The sequence below is a fragment of the Poecilia formosa genome, unplaced genomic scaffold (genome assembly GCF_000485575.1).
Source record: "Poecilia formosa unplaced genomic scaffold, Poecilia_formosa-5.1.2 Scaffold99, whole genome shotgun sequence".
Taxonomy (NCBI): Eukaryota; Metazoa; Chordata; class Actinopteri; order Cyprinodontiformes; family Poeciliidae; genus Poecilia; species Poecilia formosa.
The window spans coordinates 124-20,377 of record NW_006800038.1 but is presented as its reverse complement, the minus strand read 5'-3'; the positions used below and the strand labels follow the sequence as shown (position 1 = coordinate 20,377).

Here is a 20,254-nt window from a genome sequence, read left to right as displayed (position 1 = left end):
AAGACAGGAACATCTATCTGTCCGAAAAAGGGTTACAAGCCACTTCGAAGGCTTTGGGACGCCAGTCATCCAAAGTAAAAGAGAAATAATCCACCAATAAAGAAAACGTGCAACAGCAGTGAACAGTGTTGATCGTTTTTCTAGAACAAAGCAAATTATAGATAATTGAAAGGTTTTCCGTCATCTTTTTTAAAACCACCTGACTGGTGGTCCTTTTAAAAATACAATGAACGCAAAAAAAAAAAAAAAACATGAAAAACTAAACCAAGCAAATACATGCATGCAATTTCATACAGCGAGTGAACCTAATTTCTGGTGAAAATATATAGACTTTAGATAACTTTTCAACTACTACCGCACTTTAGATTTAATTTTTCTACACTTTAAAATTTGCATAACCACGTAAAAACTATTTTTTACGTGCTGCTGTTGTAAACTCATGCTGGGTTCATGACCCTCGCATAATTAGCCACGTTTGAAGTAAATTTTAACAAATTATGATGGTTCAAAAGTGCATCATGTGTTAAGGCTATGCTCGGCGCCCTGCCACTACACTGAATGGTGGCTCTGTTACAAAACTGTTTCAAGCGCTGTCTGACTGATACAGAGGAGCACGGGATCAGCTCACTGTTTTGCCTGGATATTGTGCTCGTAAAATTTAAAGGGGCTTTTCGTTATTTGGTTCCTTGTTGGCTCAAGATAAGTTTCCAAAGCATACGCTCGGGGCACAAACAAAACCCACTAAGATTTGTTCCTTGATTTAAGTGTTTTGCAACTAAATATTCAAAAAGTGCAGAGTTTGTATTCAGCCTCCCTGGCTTTAGAGAAGCAAGTCTTACAGTCTACAAGTCTTTGGGGGTATGTTTCCATCAACCTTCCACATATAGATGGCTTCAATTAGCTGACTGCCGAATCTTGGTCAGAGTAGAGATAAAGTGTATGAAAATCAATATTTAAGGCACAGACTTACAACTGTATTTATGTCTAGACTTTGACTAACCCATTCTTGATCTGAACCTTTCCATTGAAGCTCTGGCTGCACGTCTCTGGTGTTTTTGTTGCCGAGGTAAACCTCTGTCACAGTTTCAACTCATTTATTTTTCTTCTGGTCTTGCCCTGTATTTAGCTGCATTCATCTCTCCATCCACTCTGACCAGCTTTCCTGCATCTGCTGAAGAAAAACAACCTCTCCATGCTCCATGCTTCCACCTTTATATGGGGATTGTGTGCTTACGACATTATCCTTACTGCATTTTTCAAGGAGGGATAAAAACTTAATTGTAGTCGTGTTCTTACATAAAGGCCAGATTTGTGGAGTGGAGGACAAATAGTTGTCTTGTCAATGGGTTCTTCAATCATACTTTTACTTCTCTGCCCATTTCTCTTAGAAAATCGTCTTCCACATGTTTGTAATATTTTATGGCCAAACGCTGCTTTAAACATTAAGCTTTTTCTTTGTCTGGTGCTTTTTTTCCTTACTATTTTTTCAGTCCATCTAATATTCTCCAGCAAAGCTCTGAGGTCAATTTCAGCAGTTGGTTGTATTTAGCTCTGTGAATGTCTGACCTCAGCAATTTTTTCATGTAAAAAGTGAAATTAAAAGCCACCTATCATTTCAGTTCTTTTTCACTAAAAGGTTGACAGGTTATGAATACTTCTGAGACAAGCAGGCCATATTGAAAAACACTCCAGCTGTTTCACTCTCAAGGCATCAGAAGGTAAATGACGACGGTCACATCCATCCACCCGTTACCCCAGCTATAACTCCTTTCCTGAATGCAAACAAGAGTTCAGAAGCAGTTCAAGGGTAAGGGGGTAGATATGTTTGCATTCCAAAGCTGCTTCCATGCTGCCTAAATAGCCAGACAGGTGTTTGTGTATCCTGAATGCACATGACCTCTGTGCCCTCCTCCGAGGGGCAACAAGTCACCTGATGCGAGGAGGGGGGTGAGCGCTTTCAAAAAGAGCAGTGAAGGAGTGTAGTGATGAACACACACACTCCTCAGCTAAGAATAGTCTTCATAAAAAGCCCTGCTTTTTATGAGAAGAGGAGGTGGGAGAGGGTGCTGACACTCTACACCCATCACTGAGAGAAAGGTTGGGGGAGTTTCCAAGTTGGTTGCCATATCTGACCTTCAGTTTTCAGAAGAAACACTCGAATGGTGCTTCAGATTTATTTCCAATAGATGTAGCTTCAAGTTGGTTTGAATTTCTCTTTAAAAGACAACACAGAATAAACAAACTCCTCCAATCTAAAAAGAGAAAAAAAAAAAAGAAAGTTAAGTCAATAAAATACTTAAAAGACTGACTTAATATGCTTATTAGACTTGGAGGGGCAATAAAATCTGAAACGCACACATAATTCTAAGTATATTTACAGATACTCACAGCACTGTTAAGAAGTGAGGGGAAGCAAACAGCAGAACAAAGCGAGGCTGCGCAGCGCGGAGCAGAGCCGGCTGGACTGCCAGGTCCTACTCATGAATCAATTTTGCTCAGCCAAAGTGCCAACATTAAATCCAATTAGACACCGGCTGGCACCAATCACTTTGATGACAGCGTCTAACTTAACCCTCAGGGAAAGACGGCAGTGCCAGTGGTGCCAGCTTCAAGAGTGTCAGAAAAAGAGGAAGAGGATCAGCAGAGGAAGATGCCTTTTACTTCCTTTGAAGTGCATGTGTGCATTTGTTACAATCAACAGGGTCAGTTGCGTCGCTACCCATGCTCAGTGTGTGTGTGTTGGGTTGGTGGCACGCTGCCAGGGGCTCATATCAGAGTACAGCATGATAGGCTGTTACAGGCGCCAGCTGAACCCTTTTTTATTTCTGACTTCTGCCGCAACTGCCGGGCAACTTGACAACATCCTGGCAACTGTCTGACATAGATACACACACCCGCGACATAAAGGCACACACAACAGAAGGAAACCAAATGCATGGAGCATGAAAGAGACACATTTAAGCTCCAACACCTGTCAGGGATTTACTATGACTGACTATGAAAGTACAAGAGGGAGACACCTCTGATATCAGGAAGTCGTGAGTCATGACCTCTCCTTTCCTGCTCTCAAATGAAAACTCATCTTTCATTCAGCCCATCTACTAAATAAGTAGTGAATTACTGCATCGCTCCTGACAGATGACCCTCAACTGGATGCACAGCAAGAAGAGAGGCAAGGAGGGGTTAGAAAAATCTATTCATGCCTAACTATGACCCTAAAGGCAGGCATATTGTTAATGTGAATAATGGAAGGGCATGAGGAGGAGGAAAAGCCTTGAGCCTCTTTAACCGCTCTTTTAAATGAGCCCACACAGCTTTCTGGTTGAATAAGTAACATCTGAAGCAACTACACTTAATAAGAGTGTGTCCCTACCTTGTCTCTGACTGCCAAGGTTAGAGCAATCAATCTGAGACAGTAATGCAGAAAGATGGGTAGCCAGGAAGGCCATTAAATTATACAGAAAAAAAGCCATAATCACTGAATCAATGTGGTGTAAACAAAACAAAAAATGCAGATACTAGCTGCATTTCCATCACAAGTGTGAGAAAGTCTTTGTCCAAAAAAACAAACAAAAAAAAAAACAATTTCTACTAATGTTGAAAAAACTATTTTGGCATTGCAGTGTCTCCATTCAATACGAATGCAATTAAAATCACACATGAATTCTTCAAGCAATGTCATTAAAAAAAACAAGCCATGATCCTCCAATAAAATTGAGTAAGCTATTTTACAAAAGAGAAATTATCAATATTCTGGTTTCTAGATGTGCAAAGGAAACTTGTCATAACTGAAACAAAAATAAGTCTGTCAGTGAATGATTTTAAAGCCATTTATCAGATCCTTCTGACTTCACAAAAATGAGTAATACAACTTTTTGAGATTTCAGAATAAAGATTTGAGAAGTTCAATTCTAAAAAAAGTTTTATAACTCTTTAATAGCGCGGTTCCCGGAAAGCGATTATATTGCGACGATGCAATAAATGATTGTACATGACAAAGGAATAAGAATGAAAGGGCCTTTTAAAGAATCGGGTCAGGGCCTTTTAACAGCCTAACCTGGTGCTCCAACCCACATCCTGGCTTTCAGACCTGGGTCGGATTAAACCTCTCTCCAGATTTCCTCTCCCTCCCAGGCCAACACCTGGATAAGATCTACAAGCGGCACCAGCCATCCATGTCTGGACAAAAACATTAATGCATGTTCCCTCCTAATCACTTTCAAACTCAGCCAACAGGCCGCTTCAAAAGCAGCAGGGATTTGTTCCTTTGTTGCATCTGAGCAACACTGAACCGGGGCATGAATTACAATTATTGATGAAGTTTACCCAAGAGTCAGCAACAAAATAATCCCTTTAATGCAAAAGTAGTGTAGTACTCTGTTTAAGAAAACCACAACGCCCCTACCCCCCCCCCATCAATTACAATAATTGTGTCCAAATGGAATTATACTGTCCCCTATACATAAAAATAAAAAAAGAGGTGAGCATCTTTCAGAGTAACCTCTGTGGGCCAGTGCTGAACTAAATCAGGTTCTCTAAAATAAATTAGAATTAGGACGATGTGAAGCAGCGGACATTGCGCAGCATAGTTGGATTAATCTCCAGTTGGCCAATGCAATAACTTAAGTAGGTGCTTCTTAGAATAGAAACCTCATGGATCAAGCACCAAGCAACAAAAGAGGAAAATCATGCTGACCTAATTAATGCAGGCTCTTAGTGGAATATTTTTGTTGCCAGCTTCGATTCACGTCTGACCATGGAGATGAGTCTCCTGGTTCCTTTTGTGGGGTTATGTTGTCGATATCATCGTCTTCAGTTTTGCCTCTGGGTCTGAAGAATAAATCTGGCCTCTGGGAGTGGCTGCAACAGTCCTGAGGCAAAGTCACCGAGGCACTCATTATTTATCCTCTTTACCTTGCTACTCTCTACGTTCTTTCAGTGACCCTCCTGTTTTCTTACCATTTAAAAAAAGAATGAAACTTTGTCTCTTAAATGCTAAAATGTTGCTTTTTTTCAGCTGCTTTAAGAAGTGTGCACCTCCTTTGCTTTTTTAATGTATCAATATATTTCACATGTTGTTGTATCCACATAAACACTTCAGCTGCTTCTCCATATACAAGACATGGAGAGGGGAATTAACTTGTTGTAGTTTAGTTTGTATGCAAACATTTAAAGTTCAGATGGACATTTCAGTGGCAGGTTTCCAGAGTTTTTTAGTTTTGTTCCATGTGCACCAAACTGAATCACATCTGAATTTTCTCATTGTCAAGTTGGCGAGTTGTGCAGAAATCTAATAAACCATTCTTTTAAAAATTAAGTCTGATCAAGGATAACAACGCAAAACTACTAAGAAAATTTCAGCAGATATCGATATACAATATTTTATATATAATACCAAAACAATTGAGATGGTCCAACCAGCTATTACATTAAATTAGCATGTAAAATGCAAGTTAATAATATATTAGACAATAATTATTGCAGTCCATGCAGTCCTTTGCGAAATAAATATTGCACACACTGATAGTGTGATGACTGTATGCTTTGCAGCTCTAGCTGGGACTCAGAGGACCACCCAGCCCAGGTTTTCTGTGGCCGCAATCAGACAGTGACAAGACCTCCATTCAAAGGGTGACGCCAGACATACAGAGAAAAACAAATTAGTCAGATTATATGCACAATAAAAACAAAACCAAAGTTTATTTTTCAAAAATCTGAATCTGGCAAGAGTTATTGTTTTCTTAATATGGATAATTTCTCTCTCAAGAATGAACAGGACACAAAAACTGCAACGACACCCCGGTGTGAAATCAATTCATTCTTTCCTCATCCTGTCTTTTGAGCAGATTGCATTCAATTCACCACTTTATCACCCCCTATGCGGTTGTAGTGACAACTATACATCTCTGCATGGAACATCGTGGGTTAAAGTAAGCATTCAAATTCAACAGCATGCACATAAGAGATCATTTGTTTTAAATGTATGGCTCCACTTCATGTTTAGTTTTAAAATCACTTCTGAGTTCAGGTCTAATATCAGTTTATCAATTTTCTGATCTGCTACTTATAATAAATTTAAAACCATAAATGTGTGGTTTTATGATATTGACTCTTGATAACTGCACTGTAAATAGTGTATTCAACCAAACCTGGGTCACTATCGGGCTCAGAGCTCAAATCTATTCTGAAGGTGCCATTATGAAACACTGAGTGGGAGCTGTAGTATTATACATAGCTGCCTGTGTGTAGGCCAGCTCTTTAATCAGTGACTGTAATTGCTGGGATGGACTTTGAACCACAGACATATTTGTCTCCGCTTTTCATCCATGGCTAAACAACGAAAGGGAGGGAGGCAGCAGCAAGCGCCCGGGCCCGGCCATGCACGGCTCCAGTCCCGGTCCCTGCGAGCAGCCAAGCATGGAGGAGGAATAGAGGGGTCACAAACAGAAGAAAGAGTTTTGGCTGAGAATGGGACGAAAAGCTAGAGATGTGGAATGGAGGGGGTGGAGTAAAACAGAAAGGAAAAAGATTAAAAAAAGCGAGGAAAAAAAAGGCGGCGAACGGAGAGGATATGATGGTACACAAGACCCCCAGTGGCAGATTGAGAGCTCTGAGAAGACCAAACAGGAGTCTCTTCTGAATACTAAAACCTTTCATGGAGGCAACACTGCAACACAGACAACTCCAAAACATCTCCTTTGAGGCGCCGCAATATACGAGGCTTTCAACCGCTTGTTCCAGAGTTGGTCTAATTGGGAGCCGAGGCAATACAAGGAGGGTTAGGGAGGTGGGAGCAGAGGAGCTAAGGAGAAGAAGAGAGGCAAGGAGGGGTGCTTGATTTAAGAGGCCATTGTTTCAACAAGTACATTCTGCCTCCCTCTCCTTTCTCCTCATGGCCTCCCCTTCAGATGCCCACACTCCACAGAGTCAAAAGGCGGCGTTTAGCCCCTCTGAGCGAAGAGGAGCTGGGCTTGTTTTGACACTTTGTCCTCCTTGGCTTCTGTGAAAAGGCCCCGCTTCTATGGGGCACTCAAGTTCATTAGAAAGTACAGCGCTTTCAGCTGCTTCCCCATTCCAGCTCCAGGCCTCAATGGGGCCTCCAAAGCTCCTCGCTGTTTGTTTAATAAAGACCCCCACAACCACCACCTTCATTTCCCTCATTGCAGAAGTAGCTGAGTTACAGCCTCCTGGGTCTGGGGAGACTGATCGAGGATAATGTAGAGAAAATAACGGGGGGAAAAATTAGCTCAAATGGGCCGTTTTATGATCTTCATGACCATTTCCCTTTCAGTTTGTGCTTATTGCTCATAACAGCAATTATTATTCCAAGAGAGTTGAGAAGTATGTAAAAAGTGTAATAAAAACAAATCAAAGGCAAAAGCATTTTAGCACCCAGTCAAAAGTCGTTGAAAAGCGACAACGTCACAGGAAATACGAAAGTTAAGCACTGGGATAACACAGTGGCTTAATCAACTACGCACAATTAAATGTGGGAAACTTCACAAAAACTTGAAAATTCTACAGGGAAGTGTAAATTGTACGCATCAAAGTATGAAAGGTCCGAAGGTTTTCTGCCACCAAGGGATGAAATGTGCCGTTGTCAAGCATAAACAGACATTATAGAAGAAATAGCACAGAAAAGAGCTTCACCTGCAACATAACAGTGAAACTCTGAATCTGGAGTGTGTATGTGGAGAGTCAGGTTTCCGCTCTCTCACTTTCAGGTGACATCATTGCACGTCAGTAGGAGATGACACTCTAGAAGGGCAAAAGGTCAAAAAAAAGCCCCACAGAAGGCTCAGCTGCCCCACTGTGTGGCCCGATCTAAATGGAAATCACTATGCGAGTAAAAAGAAGGAAGACTTTATACAGTTGTAGTTTGTTACGTTGTCAATTAGAAATGCATCATATTATCAGTTTACTATAAAAACCAAGTTGCTACATGAATGTTTGAGAGTTTATCCAGAGGCTGTTGAGGGAGTCCTTTCCATGCTCCTCTAAAAACACAATTTTAAGGCAGAATTTAGTAGAAGGCCAATATTTTAAAAGGCCAAGCACATTTTGAGTAATTAATAAGTAGATTTCAGTGAGCCGATTGAGAAAATGTGCCAAGCACAAGAAGACTGGAAGCTACATGCCTCGCATGAAAGCACTTGTATTGTGAAGTGAAATAAACCGTGTCAAAAAAATAAAAATAGAAAATACTGCATTACCTGAGTAGCTAATTTTTGAAGTTAAAGATGTCAGAAGTTTGATGCATCATCTAAGCATAATGCAATATAGCAAAAGGTAATATTAGCCATTGTTTTTGGCATAGTTTAGTTGTTAATATCAGCATCCAACAGTAAGTCAGAAAACAGGACTGGCAAAACATAGTTAGCTAAAACAAATTAGCTTATCGATGCCAAATGTGTTTTTTTAAGAAAAATAAAGTTTCCAAACTCTTGTAAACAATGGCAATCAGAGACAAAGAGAGAAGATAAAAATCCACATCATGTATCAATCACAAACGCAAATCTAGATGAGCAAACGGAGGAATTATGAAGATGATCAGTCTGTCATAAAGAAGCACAAGAGGAATGAGAGGATTTATATAATTAATCAAAAAACCATGTCCCCCTCTGCTTTCATCATCTTGGTGATAATTGCTGTCATATTTCTTGAAAGAAGAGTAGTTTATTGTATTTTTGGACATTACCACATAATCAAGTAGATCTATAGATTAAATGTTTGGCAGCCTGGTACATTTCCTCTTTTCTTATGCGATAGGCCTTTGGGTGTAGTCCATCGATAAAATTTCACATTTTATTTAAAAATCATCCTGTACGTTTTTTAATGCTGACTTTTTCAAATCTCACCATGGTGACTCTACTGGTTTTCTCTAAAATGGTCATCATTTTCTGTGAGTTCTTTGCAAACGACATCACTTATTGTGATAAGGAGACAATCTACTAAAACGTTTGTAGATTGGAAGCAATATTTGTTTGAATGAAAAAAAAAATCCTGATTTTAGCAAAACAATAAAGAAGATGCAATGCCAACTACAGGCTTTAGAAATGTGTACATTTTTGTGGCAACATAATGAATGCATTACGTTTAATTGATACGTTGTTGTACGTAGGAATGCTGAACTACACATGGGTCCAATTATAGCCAAAAGTTTCCAGTTATCCTCCCCAACGTTGTCATCAGCATTGCCAAACATGTGAGAGGCACTGTAACCTTTGGACGTCAGAGTCACATTCAGGAATCCGTTCTGTGGGCACGAGATTATGTTTCGGCGATGTGAACTCCACTCCACAGTGCAGCAGCAGCATACCTCCTACTGGTTTCAACAGCCAGGGGGACATCAGATCTTCAGCAGGTGCTTCCCTGCAGTTGTAGAACCCCAGTGAGGTGTGGGAGGAAAACGTGACACTGATCTAACACACTTCTTTCAGTTGTTGTATCAAAGAGTGCGATGCACCCAACAAAAATTATTAGAGTGTAGCTTAACAATGGATTCAGACTAAATTGTAGCTTGTCTTTTATTTTATTTTTTTCTAAAACATTCAGACCCAACAGATTCGTTTCTATAGTTTGCGTGAACACAATTCATTTCATGCTACTGCGCACACAGACGGTTATTTAATTTACTGCTTGAGGCTCACAAGTGTGCTGGTAAGCAAGTGCAGAAATCCAAGAGTGTGTGGGGTCTCTTTCAAATCATATCACATTCTAATCTTATCTGGAGCTGGAGATGGGAGCTGTGAGTGTGTGTTCCTAACCCTGGCCTGTGGCTGTGCAGGCTGTTTGTGCATGCTGGTATGTTGAAAGCCTTCATTCAGTCACCTTTTGGAGGTAATCTGGGAGACAGCTGCAAGCCCCCATGTGAAACCCTCCCACTGATGAACAGAGGAGGTGGCCAGGCTGGTTTGAGAAGGCTATCTAGACTGATGTAAAAGAAAGAGAAAAAGGAGATAAACCTCTGAATACAAAACAAAAACCACTAAAGAAGGTAGGAACAGCAACGTGACAAATATATTCAGAAATTTGGCATTGATTTTCCCAGAGTCAGCATGACTGGGTTAAAATTAACAAAAAATGGAAAGTGATTTAAAAAGTTTTTTTTGTAAGGCAGAACCCATTTTATGTTATTAGGAGAGAATTAAATGATTTTTTTCAAATTATGAACTGGATTTATGTTTGGATCTTAACCAGGCCAGTCTAACACATACTTGTTATACTGGCCTGTGTAATGTTAAAACATAAAATATGCTTTGTGATGTGAACCACTAAAAGTTCAGACATGAATTAGCTGGCAAGTCCTGAAAAATGTGCTTGGTTTTGTACGGGTTAAATTCATCTGAGCAAAAGCATCTGCAACAAATTTATTCCATGATTCTATGATAATTAATCTGCAAAAACAGAAGTTAACATTGTCAAGATGTCTTCCTGCTAAACCTAAAGCTGCTATGTGACAAGTGCTCTCTTTTCTTGTATTGTTTTATCCCACATTTTAAAAGCAATCTGACCATTATCACAAGTTAATAAGGCGTTTTAAATCTCTGACTGCACCATTTGAACCTGTGACAGCATACTAAAACTAAAACCATGACCTAAACAATTAGCAGATTCAAGTAGTTCCTTAGTCAAAGTCATCAACTATGTTTAAAACCAGAGTGTGGTGGAATCCTGAGCAAAGACCAGTTGGGTAAATGTTATATAAATAGACTACTGACTTCAAACTTGGGATAGAGCTCTTTCCCGCATCAATAGTTTTCATTTGCCACGTCAGTCTGCTTGCTTCATTTCTCCCTCTTTTCCTCCCTCTGTGCTCATACTCGCCATAAGAGTGTATCACAACTTCTAACACCGGCAGGCTGAAGTAGGACGGCCTTCTTTTCCTCGCCAGTTGCCATGGTGAATTGTGTGTAGCATCAAGGCTCCATTGAGGATTCTATGAGTCACAACACTCCCGATTCAGAAGACAAAATAAAAAAAACTAAAAAAAAAAACTCAGTTGACTCATATCAGCTGTTCTGAACCCAAGCACAGCCCTTACCACATCTTAAGGTTTATCAAATGAGAGTTAGCCTCACACATTGTTAAATATTTTCATTGGGACAGGCTCTAAAATTGGTCTGACTCATTCTTTTGATGCCTTTTTTGGCAAGTTCACAACTGTTTAATGCTTAGCAGCAGTTGTGAGCTACTTAAATCCAGATTATCATTTACTTAGAGAAAGGAGAGGACATCTTTATGCATGCGCCATATTAATTCAGCGTTGGTGGGCTTAGGACGACTCTTCTGTAGACAAACAAAAAGAGAGTAACGGCTCTGACATCAATTAGCAGAAAAAAGCCTCATCCCCTGCCTTCAACGAGGCTCCGCTAATAGTCTGTTTGCAAGCTGCCATCCGATCGAGTGAAAACCATATATGCACACACAAACCCATTTTGTCCATAACCTCCTCAGAGTGTACTGAATTAAGCTTTATCCAATTAATGAAGAAACATGTCTTTCTCTGGCTGCAGCTATTTGAATCTTGAACTTTCAGCAAATCTGCTTCTGTCAACACTCGACAATCTGGGATGAGAACAAAGGCGTTAACGGAAAACAGTGCAAGCAGATTTAGCAAATGTTGCTTCTCTGTTGCTTTTAATGGGAAGAGCAAGTCTCACCGCATACGCCATGAATGGACCAAAACCACTAAACATTTTAAGCAGCTTTAATCTACTCGTGCCTATTTGCAAAAGCACATTAGAAGTGGTGAGGTTTTTGTTTTTTTTAATGTCAGAAAAATGACGTTTGTAAGATTTAGCAGACAGCAATTTATCACTCAAGAACAGAGTCAGTAGTGCTGAGAGCGCATTTCCAAAACGAGAGTTTATTTATATCTTTCTGTAACCAGTAAATGTGCTGAAGTGAATTAGCGTAGAAAAAAAACAGGGAAGAATTATTTACCAAAGATTTGAGGTATGGGCTGTCCACTTAGGAGCATTATTTTAGACTCGTAAATGAAAAAAAAGCTGATGTGCTGGGCTAGAGAGAGAAAATTCATATTCCACCTCACTGCTTATGAAAGGTAACACGAAGGACTGCCAAAGCAAAACAGGATAGAGAGCACAGAGCTTGGCAACCCCAGACAATCTGGTAACTTTTTTTGGAATATTACAGTTTTAAGTTGCTCTACTGTGATTATGGGGAAAGAAAGGCAGTTCAGATAAAATGTTATTCACCGTTCCAAAACAATAGGCACATAACACGCTCTACGTCGAACTAGGCCTGTCACGATAAACCAATTAATCGCACGATAAATTAAACCTATCGACCTCATTTTAATTATCGGTTTTATCGTCTCTTCCTGCCTTTTTTTCTTTCTCTTGATGACACTGAATTAAAAAAAGGCTCAACTCCGATGTTCTCCACTGACCTTCCCTTCCAATTTCCTTAGTGTAAGGTCCAGCGCACACGACACGAGTTGTCGGCCCATTTTCAAAACCTGAGAGACACATTAGCCGACAGAAATCCTAGGTATAACGGTTCGATCGGGTTCGATCGTGCCGTGTGGTGTCCAGCCACACAGCCATTATTTTGGACTTGTAGCCCAAAATAATGGCTACAAGTCCAGTTAACTAATTTTAATATCAGGCATTAATCAATGCTTTACTAGAATCTACCTGCAATGCATGTGGCTAGAGTCAGCGTAAAGTCCTGACTGAATGAAAATGATCATAACCTATTTATGTCACGTTAACGAAGAACAGCTGAAAACTTGCCGGGTTTATCAACAAACCCCTGATTTAGATCAGAGCTAAGTCAGGGGTTTAGCTCCTGATTTAGCTATCTAAATCTAAATCACACTGCAGGATGATCAGTTACGAAATCACCAGCGACAATCTTAGGTCGCCCAACGATCTAAGATTATCTTAAGGGGAAAATAGGGGTAAAAAAATCGTGTAGTATGATCTTCTGCATCAGGTAGTCGGATGTGCCCATCTTCTCTATCTAAATCTATTGATTACTGAAGGTCAATACAGTATACAGACTTCATAATCTGCACTATTTTGGTTGAATGCAGTATTTATTTCCACTTTGGCTTTATGTTGTTTACTTTTTATTCAAGTACGTTTTTTGTTAATGGAGACTGAGAATCCATTTTATTTTTGTTTTTGGTTGTTTTATTTATTTAGTTTATCAGTTCCAGTGTTATGTGTTCGTTTGAAAATAAAGTGCATTTATCTATGGTAGCAAATAGCATGCATTATTACATCATTTCCATTAAATCAGTGTCAAAAGGTCTTGAAACAATATTAGCGTTTATCGCAATAATTTTTTAGACAATTAATCGCTCAGCAAAATTTGTTATCGTGACAGGCCTATGTCAAACTTGAATTAAGAAAAAAAAAAAAAAAACAAGGTAAAGTGTGATCCTAACCGTCTATTGCATTACATCAGTTCCTTGATAACAATTCAGGTTGTGGTCAGGTTAGAAAACACTACAGGAGTTATACAGACGTGACCCTGTTTGCTAAAAACACAGAGTATCAGCAAGTACCAAAAACAGAGAAGTCTTATGAAGTCCTCGCTTCTTAATTATTAACAAGCTTGTTAGTTAAAGTTATCAACAGATGATCCAAAGCCACTGGTATAGCTGCAAGAGTAAGTTTAATTAATAAACTTATTTTCAAACAAAAACTGACATCAATTAGCTAAAAAAAAAGGAAACAAAAAAAAACATGATCTCTCTCTGACATTCCTATTTATATCTCTATTGTGAACTCTGACCCGCTTCCCTGCCACAATTAAGGAACAGCATGATGCTGCCAGCACCATGTTTCATCTGTTGGGATATCAGTGTTATTAGTTTGCTCACGACATGTCCAAAGCTTCTGCTGTTGCACTCCACTACCAATAAAGCTAATATGTCTAACAGCACTGAGACCTCTTGCTCTGAATGTTTGTTTTAAAGCAGGTTATCTGAGAATATTCATATTCACGTTTCATTTGATTATGAAAACAAACTGTCCCCCTTCTGAATGATGCTAAAAAAAAAGAGAACAAGTTTTGTCTCTATGAACATAATCACACTGAATGCACATTTTAAGTCAGAGCTACATAATAAAATTAGATTGCACTGCTACAAAAAAAAAAGTCAGATGGACATTAATTTACGAAAACTAATTGTAGACAAAAAAAGTTGGGTGTGCTGTAAATTGCCCTCATCTCTCAGTTCAAACTATAGCCATTCAAACACTTCTGTCATAAAAACATTATCTTTGTCCTCAAATATGATCCTGTGATGTCTTTATTTCAAGCTGAGACAACAAAGAGAATAAGTGGCTTATTTTTTGTAAGACTAAAACCACACTGGGGACGGAAAGAGGCCCTTTATCTCAACAATCCCCTGGTCGTTCCCCACAAACGTCCTCTTCCAGATATGCCCCCGTTTTATGGAATGTCCCAGGTGAAGCTTTCCTCTTTAGTCACAAAGTGAGGAGAGGCTCTAATGAACAATTAAGTTACTATGGATCTCTACCTGAGTGTGTCCTTCAAAATACCTTTGTGTCCCTGCTCCCCCCTCCACTGGTGTGCTCAGACAGCGAGTCTCCAGGCCTGCTTATCTTTCTGTCCTCCACAGCAGGCCCCCGCTGAGACGGAGAACCAGAGTTTATTACAGTTTCCAATAATCTGCAACCCCCAAGGAGCTCAGAATGACAGTACTTGGTGTGGAAAAAGGACAGGACTCTATTTCACTACCAATTCTCTGATGGGCCACCAATATGATGCATGACCACGAGTAGTAAACTACAAGAATTATGGCAAATCTTTGTTTTTTTTATTATTATTATTCAACTGAAGCTAAATTTTAAAAGAAAGACTCTAAAGTGAATTGTGTTGTTGGGTTTACAAGTTCAAAGACATTCATGCACAACATTGACCGTCACGCGCACTTCTGACCACCACCTCTGGGAGCATCAGCGACCTACCACATAACCGTAGCCAGAACAACCAATGAACTGAATTTCAGGTTATCCAGGGAAAAACTAATCCTGTGACTCCCCAGAGGAGTCACTTTCATTTGTTGTCCCTGGAGAGACTTTTAAAAATACACAGTAACTTACTTTTGACAAGGATTAAGGATCTTAACATTTTAAATTTCCTTTCCAATATAATTATCTTGGAAGGCACAAGAACTAATGATAAATGTGTATTTTCATCTTGTTTGTAACTAGCCTGAGGAGGATGATAAAATTAAACTTTGGCAAGCATTTCTACTGGTGGCTCATATCTGTTGTTACAATGAGAACAATTGTTCTCCAAAGTACAAGCTGACGGTGGTTAACTTTGTTTGTCTGTTTGCTGTGTGCACTGAAAGCTGACATCTGTGACAGATATTAGAGCAGTGAGCATAATTGAAATACGCCCTGGGGTTGCAGATTCATGTTCTGAAACCAGAAACAATCCAGAAGAAGAAAGCACGCCCAGGGGTCTCTTACAGAGAAAGCCCGACTTGCAGAGTGAGGGCCAGGTGATTTAGAGCAACACGAGGAGGGTAGAGGTCTGAAGTCTGACATTTATCCATCAGAGAATGTTAGAGGGAGAGCGGGGGTGGAAATAAAGTAATCATAGTTACCTCCACTGCTACCTTGGAGGTGCAATTCCATCCTTTCTGAAGAGACACACAAAGCGCAGCGGGGGTATCGGGTGGCCTGTTCCCCCGTCCTCTGGCGTAAGCAACAGCCTGGCCAATGCCAACCTAACCATCTAGACTAGAAGAGAGTACAGAACATTTATACCCTCCCAACACAGGAGCTTAAGTCTTACACATCCCAATAAATCTGGGCTTTTTCCACCTCTTAAACCCCCTAAAAGTCCTTAGCATAGGCTATGAAGCCAGAATGAAAGGTGAACGCGCACATGTGCCAAAACAATCAGATTCAAGAAAAAGAAAAAACTTGTTTTATAGAAACTAGCCATAGCTACAACCTCCAGGTCAACATTTCCCCGTTGAGAGAGAAATACTGTGCCCTACAGAGATGGATCTGCACCAAAAACAATACAAAGAGTGTAACAAATCTCTCTGTGGACTGGGTTAGTCATAAATGTCAACCTTGCAACACTATTAATATCAACACAATTACTCTGAGGACACTTAATTAAATGTGGCTTGGAGCATTTCTGCAAGACAAAGTTATAAATTTACATTCTGAAGCTTGCTGGGTATGCACAACCATGCCTGGATGTTCAGGGAAAAAAAAAAAAAAAACAAACACTGGTGTGAGGCTGTGTTAGACTGTCTGTCGTCAGGGGACTAATCAATCCAAAGAGAGGGCATAGCAAGCAGGAAAGGGCACAGCAGGTGGAAGCAACCTGAACCAAAGATCAAACTTTCAGTCTGCTCTCTCAAAGCCACTTAGCTTGAAACTTAATTCCACAATGACAAGATGCTGCATCTTGTTCACTCCAACAGTCAATCTAGTGTAGTTATGCAAAAACTACAAATCTTTTTTTTTTCCTCATTCAATTTACATCATCAAATGCAAGTTAAGTTTCTTAGAGTGAGTTGGTACCTTGTTCTTCCGTTTTTGACCTTATCAAAAGGTTTTCGATCGGTTCCTTGCCGTTTACCAGCAATTACGACAAATCTTTTACAGAAAAAGCTGCAAAAAGACATCAAAGAACATGTTATACAAAGATAGTCGTATTTCACTTATGTCTCTGTTTAGGACACTTAGATCAGGAAGAGAGAAAGGAGATGTTTTGTATTTAAAATAACATTTCTGTTTTTCTTTATTGTGTTACATCTTATTCTTCAGTTCAAGCATTATTGTGTAAATTGTACCTTTTACACCTTTTGCAAGATATCAAAACTCATTTCTGACATGCTTTCTTGAAAATGCAAAGCATGGAATGTCTTCTTTGGGACATAAACACCTGCAACTCCAATCAATAGCCGATCAGTGAATGAAAAGGGGCCCCTGTGGGAATCACAGCAGAGGGTGAGGAGAAGCACCGTCCCACAGCACACCATTAAACTGTGTAACACACTTGCCAACATGCCATTAGTCCAACTCAGCCTATTACTGCAAGGCCAGTGGACTTGGCTGAGAAGGCATTTTGACCTCACACACATATTAGTCATGAACACCACACAAACACACACACACACACACACACACACAAACAAACACAGTTAAATAAATTATAGCTATGTCCAGTCAAATGGAACCAGCAGCTGACTTTAATGTTGCCATTTAGAAAAGGCAACTCCAAAATTATGGTATTACTCTTGTTTTTCATCCTTTAAGCCAAACAACATTTTTCCTTTTTATTAAGTTAAATACTTAGAAAGTACCTCATGCTGTGGAAAACAGATGATCAACGTGAATAACTTGGCCAGAAACATGGCAAACTTCAAGATCATAATTTTAAAATTAAAGGTGAACACCATCTACCTGCGGTCATCACATAAACAGAGACATTCACTGGAGCTATACAATTTATCCTCCACTTAAAATGCCAGCGGTGACCTATCGCAATCAGAGACAACAGACAAAGACGTGTTTGATACATGACACACGCCCGGCAGACTTAATTGCTTTATGACAGAACAAGACTATAATCAAACCAGCACGGCTCCCAGCCCCAGATAACGAGGGGTTGGTGTGTTGGTGTGTGTAGGTGTGTGTGTGTGTGTGTTTGGGCAGCAGGACATTAATAACTATATTTGAAAAAAAGATGAAAAACCCAATTATTAATAGGATGTGGCTCCTCCATTGTACCTTTTGTTTCCAGTTGAGATACTGACTCCTATCTGGGTGACATTTTGAAGACGGTTTTCTGGTGACATTTAGGAGATGTCACATTTGCTCCAACCTCCTTTTGAGATCTCTAACCAGATAATTACAGGTGTAATTTTGGTTTGGCTGTCAGGTAAATCTTCATGATGTGTCAGAGAGCGCAGCACCGGGCATCCATGTGTATAATAATGCTAAGCCCTGTCTCTATGTGTGTGTGTGTGTGTGTTTGGGAAAAGCAGTGAGTCCTCGCATTCCAGCGGCTGTTCTAACATGTTGTAAACACAAGGTGTTGGAGAAACATTGGACAAGCGGTGGTGGAAAACCCTCATACTTTCTGACAAGTGCTGCTAAAGGGGATCAGGGTTGGGGCACAAGATCTAAGCTATCAGAGATAAACACATCTCTCCACCTGCAATGAAAGCACAAAAGGTTTATGAGAGATTAATCCCATGAGTTCCCCCTTTTCCCTGGGAGAGGGTACTCAAAGAAGTGCTCAGAACTTTCTAGCTCATAGAAAACACACAAAAACAATGTGAAAATCTTGGACTTCCTGCATCTGACGCCTCATTTCCAGCATCTATGAAAGTAAGTCAAGCAAAGGCATTCTGCCCGATTTAGGAAGGGGTAATTTATTCCTACATCAGCTTGTGCTGGTAAAAATCAGCCTCAAGGCACAGATCTGACAGCACACTGGCATACGCACACACCTCCCATGCTGGAGTAGACTGGATGCAAATTCCACACACCAGAAACTCGTTTTATCAAAATATAATTCGCTCAAATGCAGGAAATTCTGCGCAAAACTTGGGATGTACTGTTGTAGTTTAGCATTGGGCTACAGCGCTGGCACAATCAAATGCAAAAAGGTTACAATAAAGCAAAGTGTTGAAGCTAACAAAAAAAAAGTAATGCACTTTGCAAGTCATATTAACATTCATACACAAAACTGAAAGTCTATAATCTGTTCAGCGCATTTTTGGCTATGAAAATACCTTGTAAAGGGGAAATCAAACACATTTCACCAACCCAGTGTCCCCAGTACGGGAAGAAGTTAAGTGTTGTTGGATCTAATTATCTGAAAGTGCCACAAACAGTCCAATTCACAGTTTTAAAAATGTTCATTTCTGTCCACCTCTTCCAAAACACGCTCACATGCAGTTTGAAGCCCGCGTCGCTGCGTCGCCTCTCGGACTCTCTTACCTGGACTCTGGCTGAGGAACAAAGTTGCCAGGACGCCCCACAGCACCGCGGCCAGCTGCATCTTCAACCCCACTTTTCTCTCGCTCTTCTCCGGGCTTCTCGACCCCCTGCTTCCCCCTCTTCCCTCTTTATTCTGTCCCCCTTCAACACAAACAAATACCGACGGGCTTCTTTCACAAGAAGACGCTCCCCCGGCTCTCACCCTAACCTCTTGGCATGACTGACTTTTTCTCCCCGTCTGTCTCCTCGACCTCCTCCGCCTCCTCCTCTCTAGTGATAAAGCAACAAAACCGGGATTAAAAAGTTAACTCTGAGAGGAGCGGCGCGGCCACCGTCTCCAGCATGTTGTGCAGTCGTTCCCGACGGTGTGGATACCAATAGGAGCCGAGGGCTGTACCACCATGGAGCCGGGAGGGTAGTTGAACTAGCTAATGAAGTAAATGAGAGCTAACATTGCAATACATCAACAACAGTAGGAAGTGGTTAACTTTAGAAAGCTGTGAAATAGGGGAATATATATGAAAGTGGTTTAGTGTCCTGTTTTTCTAAGTCATGTCTCATTTTATGCCTGCCTCTGCTCCCCTGTCCCTTACAAAATGGGCTCGTCCAAAATCTCTGCTCCTGTGTCATTTGTTAAATTACGTCTTTTAAAACGCTGGTGGTTCGCAGAAAGCACAGCAGAGCATCAGAGGCATAAATAAACAGTTTGCCCCTGTCTGCTCTGCAAACTTCTTCTCTGACTTTCTTTTTCTCTTTTTGCACAATGAAGGTTGAAAAGGAGAAGAAGTGGAGCATAAAAAGCTTTTCTGTTCTCACGTAAGTAAATGGAGGCAAATGACAGAGTGGCGTTTTTTATAGTGGAGAATAATGACTAAAAGATGAGGTCATTACACAGTCATTCATCCCGCAAATTTACACAAAACTACCAAAGGGATCTGGTGGTAATATTAAAATCTAATTAATTCAAACAATGGTACTGTAGATGCATGGCTTGCTTTCCTAGAATTGCACAACTTCCCTTTGAATGAGAATGATATAACTGTATCACAAGTTTATGCCTGGCAGTGAAGGTCGAAAAGATCCTGCTTTATAACAGTCTAGTAAATCCATCTGGCACTGAAAAAAAAGGTAGACCCAGACACGGTGGTGGTTCTGATCTGGTCCTTTACTTTACTTTAACCCTTAAAAAACTAAAAGTTTACTCATATAGTCTTTGTCCAATCAGTATTTGTTTGATTGTCTGAAACATGGAAGTGACAAAAAAGCAA

General features: G+C 40.2%; 1 protein-coding gene and 1 long non-coding RNA gene across 4 annotated transcripts in view; both read right to left on the bottom strand.

Annotated features, from left to right (window-relative positions):
- lrp4 (low density lipoprotein receptor-related protein 4) overlaps window positions 1–19,346 on the bottom strand; it is a 112,666-nt gene extending 93,320 nt beyond the window's left edge. For 2 of the 3 annotated variants that reach the window (XM_007558765.2, XM_007558767.2), the window contains exon 1: window positions 18,987–19,345. In XM_007558765.2, the coding sequence (XP_007558827.1) occupies window positions 18,987–19,047 (61 nt within the window). In that variant the 5' untranslated portion in view covers window positions 19,048–19,345. Of the gene's footprint in view, window positions 1–18,986 lie in introns of all 3 variants that reach the window. The other variant, XM_016674710.1, reaches the window with a different exon arrangement.
- LOC107836963 (uncharacterized) lies at window positions 9,126–17,136 on the bottom strand. Its single transcript, XR_001662934.1, has 5 exons — window positions 16,557–17,136; window positions 15,620–15,755; window positions 14,544–14,633; window positions 9,832–9,932; window positions 9,126–9,372 (listed from the first exon to the last, which is right to left on the bottom strand). It is a non-coding gene; the product is annotated as an uncharacterized LOC107836963 (long non-coding RNA).
- Window positions 19,347–20,254: the final 908 nt, after the last annotated feature.